The 8,848-nt window shown below is 38.0% G+C and overlaps 2 protein-coding genes across 2 annotated transcripts; both read left to right on the top strand.

Annotated features, from left to right (window-relative positions):
• The first annotated feature begins 3,196 nt into the window (after nt 1-3,196).
• On the top strand, nt 3,197-4,962 carry LOC140874107 (uncharacterized). Its single transcript, XM_073277386.1, has 6 exons — nt 3,197-3,424; nt 3,498-3,614; nt 3,674-3,895; nt 4,003-4,080; nt 4,174-4,222; nt 4,337-4,962. Exons 1-6 carry the CDS (start codon nt 3,197-3,199, stop codon nt 4,960-4,962), a joined length of 1,320 nt encoding a protein of 439 aa, XP_073133487.1.
• A 3,244-nt stretch (nt 4,963-8,206) lies between these two features.
• On the top strand, nt 8,207-8,644 carry LOC140874106 (uncharacterized). Its single transcript, XM_073277385.1, has one exon. The coding sequence runs from the start codon at nt 8,207-8,209 to the stop codon at nt 8,642-8,644; it is 438 nt and encodes a 145-aa protein (XP_073133486.1).
• Nucleotides 8,645-8,848: the final 204 nt, after the last annotated feature.

Raw genomic sequence — 8,848 nt, 5'->3', positions numbered from 1 at the left:
GTCTCCATCGGGGTCACGGTTGCATCAAACTGATCACTCCAGTACTACCCTGATCATTCGGAGGAGTTATTAATGGCGGCGGATTTTCAGTAGAAGGAGAAGTCAAAGGTGGTGGATTCCTTCTCAAAGATCCTCGAGGTGCCATCTGATATCAAAGGGTTAGGACACAATATCTCAAACTCAATCTCAATCTCATAACCTCGGTGTCCAAAACTCTGCTCTAAGTACTCATGAATCTCAATGATATACAAGAACAGATAATAGCACAAGGCAGATAAATATAACATAATTCATGCTTTATAAATTAAATCACAATTCATGTAATTCAATTAATTCAAGAATCAATAAAGCATGCTCGCACGTATTTAAAATAATCATTTAAATAAATCAATCACATGCAAAAATTCAATTCATGCGGACTCGATCTACCCCGCTCACTCTAGTTCAAATCCAAGAATCTTATCGCTCTGATACCACTTAATGTGAGACCCCGTTTCTAATCTTCTATTCTCGAATAATTAACAAAATCGAACACGAACAGCCGCGGAAAAACGAATCAAATATATATTTTTTTTAAACAGAGCCTCGCGCCTGCGCGAGGTCATCACCTCGCGCGCGCGCAAGCTATGCGGGCAGAGGGCTCGCAAAAAGCTCGCGCGCGTTTGGGTCAAAATTCCCGAGCCCTCCAGGAATCTCGCGCGCGCGCAAGGTCATGCCTCGCCCGCGCGCAGGCTAAATGGGCAGAGAGGGAGAGAGAGCCTGGAAAATCAATCAAAAGAAATTCTAAATAATTCTAAACTCATACACACATACATATCAGTATTTAGAACATGCCACAATCTAAGTTCTGCCCAAAATACAATACTAAGTCGAGTTCGATAATAGAGTTCAAACGACTCAACAAAACTAATACAGGTTCAACAAAATCGACCATACAACGCGGTGTCTCACTTCTATCATCTCACCCCGAGCTAACCCAAACGACTTGGTCCAGCTCCTGATCCTTCTGTTGCCAACTACACATACCAACAGAAACAACATCCGGATAAACCGGTTAGAAATATAATTTCTAAGTAAAAGAGACAGGCATACAAATCAAATAACCATCTCATATTGAAATGTAACAATCAACAATAACTCAAAACAGAGTGAATGTATGCATGACTTCAAAACTCGGGACTATCAAGTCAGATAATCGAAATATCAATCGGTACTTGGTTGGGATCCCAGGGTCAAGTCGCTACAACAACACACCTATACACCCATTCGAGGTGGATGTCGCACGACTCAAACCCCTAGACTTCAGAGCAACTATAAGAAGTATTCTAGTACTTGGAAAAACTCAAAATCCAAGACCACTTCAATATAGCTCCCTAAAATGTCTAAATCTCAAAACGAATCGAATATTCGGCTCAATATAAATGCAAGTGTAAATAAAATAATCAGTCAAGTTCACACAAGCAAATAACATGCAGTATTTGATTTTTGGGGCTCGAGAATCAATCGAACTCGAGTATTCTACCCCATTCATATTCAATGTCGTCTTTTACCTTTCAAATTCGTCGAGGATTCCAATCTGAAAATAACAACGAATTCAAATAAATAATCAATCGAATCACAACAAATCGAAACATAGAAACTCAATCAATATACCATCTTCAATTCTCAATTTGATTCAACTCCCAAGTTTGATCCAAACCCGAAACTCCAATCCAAATCTGAAAATGAAGAATATACGGATTCAATTTCAATCTACCAATTCAATCAAACCCGGAAATCAAACCGAAATAAACAACCGATAATCCAAACTCGATTTCGATGGCATAACGGCTATAAACGGTCAAACCAAAAATCTTCAACATCATCAAACAACTCATATCATCTTCTAAACCAACAAAACAATCAAAATCCATCCAAAATCCAACAACCCATTTTTGAAATATGCCTCAAAATTCATATAAATCCAAACTTCGTTCTTTTTTCGAACCGACTTCGAATACACGATCTATGCAAGCTCAAGAACAACATACTCGGATATTATAAAATTCTGACAACTCAACAAAATCAAAGTTCGAGGATCGTAGAAAAACTTACGTCAAAACGACGCCCTCTTTGCGGTGATCGTGAATCTCAACTCGGAATAAAAATCTAACGGTCGGATTGTGCGAATCAGGCGGAAGAAAAGCTTGAAATGTCGTTGGCCATGGCTTCTCTCGATTCTGTACGTACGAAATGGAGAAGGAAGGAGGAGAGGGAGTGATGTTATGGTGAGGGCAAGTTGCAAGGATAATATATAAAAATCCAACTTTTTCATTTTAGTCCCTCAACTCTTCAAAGTTTGCAGAATGACCCCCTGCAAAATATCAAAACGGACCTCAACTACTGAAAACTCTGATTATTTCAATTAAACTCAATTATAATAAAATCAGGGCATTACAGGTTTGTTCATGCTTTCATGTGACTCTTCAGAAGAATAATTTCCATACGACCCGGAGATAGAAAGAACTTTTCATAGGCGAAGGAGAAAAGCTCGTAAGAGACTAGAAGAGGACGAGCGCGTGGTTGAAGATCTGACAAGAGCAATGGCTGACAACGCCAATCTGAGTTTGAGACAATTGGTCACTCTTGATCCAACCAGCAGCCTTTATGCATTACTTTTCCTACTCTAGAAAATAATGCTACTTTTGAGCTTAAATCTGGACTAATACATTTGTTGCCTGCTTTTCATTGTCTTGCAGGTGAGGATCCCCACAAGCACTTAATGGAATTCCATGTGGTGTGCACAAGAATGAAACCACATGGAGTAACAGAGGAGCAAATTCAATTAAGAGCCTTTCCTTTTTCTTTATAGAATGCTGCTAAGGATTGACTATACTACCTACTTTCTGGATCCATTACCTCCTGGACAGAGATGAAGAGGATCTTCTTAGAGAAGTACTTTCCAGCTTCAAGAGCAGCAAATATCAGAAAGGAGATCTATGGCATTAAACAGTATACAGGAGAGTCACTTCACGAGTATTGGGAGCGGTTCAAGAAGCTTTGTGCTAGCTGCCCGCAACACCAGATAAGTGAAAATCTCTTAATCCAATATTTCTATGAAGGTTTGTTGCCTCATGACAAGAGTATATTAGATGCGGCCAGTGGAGGAGTTTTTGTTGATAAAACTCCAGCGCAAGCAAGTAATTTAATTGAGATCATGGCTGCAAATTCTCAGCAATTTGGTACCAACAGGAGTGATCATGCGCCCAGACGGGGCAATGAGGTAAATGTTTCTTCCCTTGAACAACAATTGATTGAACTGACAAATTTTATGCGTCAAATGGCTATAGGGAATGGAAAAACTGTAAGAGCATGTGGAGTTTGTGCTAAAGTGGGACATGAAACTGACATGTGTCCCACTCTTCAAGAGGGATCTGCTGAGCAAGTAAATGCAGCAGGAGGATTTCCCGGACCACCACAACAGAAGTATGATCCTTATTCCAACACATACAATCCAGGTTGGAAGGATCATCTCAATCTCAGATACGGAAACTCTCCGGTACAACAACCGCACCATCAAGCTTATAGGCCACCGTATCCTCCACAACCACAACGTCCTCAAGTTCCAACGCCTGGTGAGTTTCTAGAAAAGATTGTTAAGGATCTTGCTACTAATACTGTAACTTTTCAACAGGAAACTCGAGCAAGTATCCAACACTTGAACACTCAGGTGGGGCAGTTGGCAACAACAATAAACAGGTTGGAGGCACAAAATTCTAGCAGCTTACCATCACAGACAGTGGTGAATCCAAAGGAGAATGTGAGTGCAATCACCTTGAGGAGTGGAAGAGAGTTGAAGGTCCATGAGGAGGAGGTACAAACACCGATAAAGAATGAACATGAGGAGAAATCTGAGGTAGAGGAGGAAGAAATAATTCAAGAAGCACCAAAAGTTAAGTTTCCCCCCTTTCTGAGTATAAACTGGTAGCCCCTTTTCCCTTAGCATTGAAATTGTCTAGAAAGGATGAAGGAATTAAGGGATTGTATGAAGTTTTCCGTAGATGTGAGGTCAATATTCCCTTGTTAGATGCTATTAAGCAAGTACCTCGTTATGATAAATTTTTAAAAGAGTTGTGTACTGTGAAGAGAAAACACAAACTGAAGGGGTGTCAGTGAGTTGAATTGGGATAACAGGTTTCTACTGTGATACAAAGAAAAATACCTACAAAATGCAAGGATCCAGGTATGTTTTCTATTCCTTGTAGGATAGGAGATATTCAGCTTGATACGGCCATGTTATATTTAGGAGCATCGATTAATATTATGTCATACTCTGTTTATGCTTCCTTAAACTTAGGGCCTTTGACTGAAACTGCAATTGTTATCCAGATGGCTGATAGATCTACTATTCATCCTAGGGGTGTGTTAGAGGATGTTCTTGTGCAAGTTGATAAATTGGTTTTTCCTGCTGATTTCTATGTGCTTGATATGAAAAATAATGATATGAATAGCCCAATTTTGCTAGGAAGACCATTTCTGAAAACTTCGAAGTTTATCATAGATGTTAACAATGGCACTCTCACTATGGAGTTTGATGGGGAGATTGTTAAGATTCATATTTTTGACACCCTGAAAATTCCTGGCTGTGAAAGTGTTGTTAATAATATTGATATCAATGATCACTTGTCACAAGAACACAAGACATTTGTGAAGAAGAGTAATTTGAAGGAAGTTATTGCACAACCTGCTAAAAATTCTATTGCTGAAATTTTTCTCTCTGATTTGCAGGTACCTAAAACTGAGCCAAAACCTCCTCCAGATAGAGCAAAAGGAATGTCTAAGAAAAAAGGAAGAAATCATCAAGAGACGGGGATAGGCAATAAATCCAAGAAGTCCAAGGAGAGAAAGAATGGACAGAAAATAACTGGAAAACTGTTCAAATGGGTGAAGGTGGACAAGGAAACCAGATATGAACCACAATGATGAACTGAAGCATACAGTTGGGCCGACGACTGTAAACAGAGGCGCTGCTTGGGAGCAACACAAGGGGAGTTTTTTCTTTCATTCTTAGTTTTTCTTTATTTTTGTTTTTCATTTTTTTCTTACATTGGGGACAATGTAAGATTTTAAGTATTGGGGAGAGGACTTAGCCAGTCATTGAGTGAATTTAGCCATTTTTTTGAATTTTTTTTTTTTTTGAGCTCATAGTTTGTGATGAATTTGACTGTTGAAATTCACTAGCCCATGATGAATTCTAATTGATGACATGCATGCTTTTGAAAATAGATGATTTGCTAACCTTGGAACACTTTGATCTTCAATGCAAATTAGACTTTGATATGGTTGTTGAATATTTTTTAAGCACGCATGAGTCATGGCTTGTGAATTGTATATGACATAGTGAAGGTCGTGTGAGCCTTGTGATAGTCTTAGGAAGTCGCTAGCCTATCAACCTCCCTTTTGAGCTTAGTCGAAAAAAGAAAAGAAAAAGAGTAAAGAATGGAGTTAGTAAGGTGAGGGGAGGCATGAGGATTGAGATTCTAGTCCTATAAATTCTAAGAGCTAAATATGGAGGAGAATGTACGGAGTTGAGGATAACCGGGTTCAATTACTCGGAAAAGTGAAAAGACTATAAAATTTCTCAATGGTTTAATTTGATTTGTTGGTGTGCAACTTGAGCTATTGTGGGGTTTTATATTGAATGGATCTGTGAAGTGTGCATGACACTAGCTAATGACCATACACACACACACGTTCGGGGTTATATCTCGAGTTGAAATGTTTGGATATTGAACTTGTTCCGCTGTTAGCATTTTAACGCCTTTCTTAATCATGCATTGAGTTTATTCCCGAGGCACAAATGTGAAGATCATGGTTATTTTTGTTATGGATTATGAGTTCGAACTTATTTTTGGTTTTGTGTTGCTCGAGGGAGAGCAAAGATTAAGTAGGGGGAGTTTGATGTGATGGTATTTTCCTATGTTTGATTGAGTTAATTTGTGATGATTAGGTGTATTTTGATTGGCTAAATTCATGTTATAGTTCCTAATAATTGTATGTGATTTGATATAGAAAAAGAAAAGAAATGAAGCTAAAGATGGAAGGAAAGAGTTAGATAAGAGAAGAATTACGAAGCAGCAATGGTCAGAAAATCATTTTTAATTTTAGGAAACCCAAATCCAATCTTCACCGTTCATAATAAAGTTCAAGATGTTTTGAAGTAGCTGTCCAAATTTCAGCTCAATCCGACGGCTATATCTCTGGATATGAATTTTTCAAAATTATTGCTCGCGGAATAAAAGTCGCGCTCGATCCATCCAACTCAACGGATCGAGCGCGAGAAATAATTTGCAAACAGTAAGTTGGATATTTTTGTGCGCTCTATCCATCCAACTCAACGGATCGAGCGCGCCCATGAGAACGTGCAGGCAGTAGGCTCGTATATTTTCTGGCGATCGAGCGCGACGACTTTTCCGGGAAATTTTAGTAAATTAGGAAACTTATTTCTTTAGGACTCTTGTCATATTTAAGGGTTTTTATCTCGACCCCTCTCTCCTCTTTTTTGCTCATTGAATAGATTTATTTCTATTGGTATTGGTTTTAACCGGATTGGTATCAGAAAAAAAGGGGAATGGCTCGGCTATCCCACCTAGCCAAGCCAGAAAAAATAGAAAAAATTTTTTCGAGAATTCTGAATCAGATTAGACGGCTTAGAAGGCAGAGAACACTCTTGGTGGCTAGGTTTCTTCTCTCTTTTCTTAGATTTAATTTTTCTTTCATGAATTTTGATGTAAAATTCATGAATCGTTGTGGCTAGTTTTTAGTACTTGGTTGAGGAAGACGAACCCTTGAGTTATTTTATTTGTGAGATTTAGTTTTCTATTGTTTAATTCCAAATTTTGTATCAAGAGTTGTTTTGGATTGATTGTCATGCTTGTATGTGAGATTTTAGGATTGATCACCTTAGAATTTTGCTATACAATCTATTGATAAATTAGAATTCAAATCCGTAATTGTTTGAATCATCTGATTTTTGAAGCAACTATGATTAATATTTTCCGTTGGAGGATTTGTTAAATCGTATGAACAACAATTAACTAGATTAAATACAATCGTTGGTATTGTGTTGTCTAGATTCATCAGTTTTACTCATTTGAATGCTACCGTGGATTTAAATCTAATCGCTGGTATTGGGTTAATTTATGGGGTAAGGGTTAATTTAGAACGTTGGTGTCTAGTTAACTAAAATTAAGGTAAAACGGGAATTAAATTTCCAATTATGAATATTCAATGTGAATTAATTATTTTTATGGAATCGATGATCGAATGAATAATTTCAAGGGTGTAGTCGACCGATACCAAGTCTCGTTAGTTTATTAATCTTTCTTATTTTAATTCTTGCATAGTAGTTAGTAAAATCTCAAAAACCCCTTTATTTTATTTTAGAACACTTTTAAATTTCACTTTCCTCGTGGGAACGATCCATACTCATACTACTGCATATTTTTTTATCTGATTTGAGTTGGGTAATTTGGGCATGATAAGACTTAGCGCTACCAACTATGCACTTTTTCACCAACTTGCCCATGACCTCTAGACAATGTGATGCTATCTGGGTCGTTGTGGATCGATTGACTAAATCTGCACACTTTATTCCTTACAATCGCGAGTACTCATTTGATCGCGTGGCACATTTATACATCCACAAAATTGCAAGATTCCATGGTGTTCCATTGAGCATTGTCAGTGATAGGGACCCGTGTTTTACCTTACGTTTTTGGGGCAGTTTCCAACAAGCATTAGGCACCACTCTGATTATGAGTACAACATATCATCCTGAGACGGATGGATAGTCAGAGAGGAAAATACGCACTCTCAAGGACATTCTACGAACTTCTGTTATGGACTTTGGTTTGTATTGGCAAGATCATTTAACTCTGGTTGAGTTTGCCTATAATAACAGTTATCACCACAGCATTGGTATGACACCCTTTGAGGCATTGTATGTCCATTGTTGTTGCACACCTCTTTTCTAGGATGAGGTTGGTGAATGACTGGTGGAGGGACCTGAACTGGTGCAACAATTTGCAGATAAGGTGGACTTGATCAAGAGACGAATTAAAGCTACCCAAGACAGACAAGAAAGTTACGCCAACACTCATCGAATGCCATTGCAGTTCGAGCCTGGAGAACATGAGTTTCTCGAGTATCACCCTTTCGGAAAGTGATGCGATTTGGTTTGAAAGGAAAGTTATCAACCCGGTATATTGGACCATTTGAAATACTGGAAAAGATAGGAGATGCGACTTATCTCTTGGCTTTACCACCATATCTATCTGGTATCCATAATGCCTTTCACGTGTCATTGCTTCAGCAATATATAGACGAGTTGCATGTGATATATCCGAGTGATGTGCAGCTTGAACCTGATTTGTCATACGTGGAACGACTACACAATATTCTTGATAGAAAAGATAAGGTCCTCAAAAACAAGCGTATACCATTGGTTATGGTAAAGTTGCAACGTCGAGGCATTGAAGAGGCAACTTGGAAACTTGAGAGCCAGATGCAAACAGAATATCCCAGTTGTTTGCTTTATATTCTGTCCATATGTATGGAATGTATAGTATCTTTTGATGAAATAAACTTAAGTGTTCTTGTGTAACATAAGTGTTTTTGGTTCTTGATTTATTACCCATACTTAAATTTTGAGGACAAAATTTCTTAAGTTGGAGAGAATGTAGTAACCCGTACTCTGTTTGAGGTACTTAAATATTAAACATGATTAAGGTTACTAAAGAAATAAATCGACGGATTAAAAAGAATTAAAATTATGAATTCTGGAATTTGGAAATATCGGGAAATTCGG

The sequence above is a fragment of the Henckelia pumila genome, chromosome 1 (genome assembly GCF_033568475.1).
Source record: "Henckelia pumila isolate YLH828 chromosome 1, ASM3356847v2, whole genome shotgun sequence".
NCBI lineage: Eukaryota > Viridiplantae > Streptophyta > Magnoliopsida > Lamiales > Gesneriaceae > Henckelia > Henckelia pumila.
The sequence above is the reverse complement of the archived record's forward strand: the minus strand, read 5'-3'. Positions and strand labels throughout refer to the sequence as shown.

Coding starts and splice junctions, on each gene's coding strand:
- LOC140874106 (XM_073277385.1), top strand. CDS start 8,207: ATGCGATTTGGTTTGAAAGGAAAGTTATCAACCCGGTATATTGGACCA.
- LOC140874107 (XM_073277386.1), top strand. CDS start 3,197: ATGGCTGCAAATTCTCAGCAATTTGGTACCAACAGGAGTGATCATGCG. Junction 3,896..4,002: donor AACATGAGGAGAAATCTGAG/GTAGAGGAGGAA, acceptor TTGTCTAGAAAG/GATGAAGGAATTAAGGGATT. Junction 4,081..4,173: donor TGTTAGATGCTATTAAGCAA/GTACCTCGTTAT, acceptor TTGGGATAACAG/GTTTCTACTGTGATACAAAG.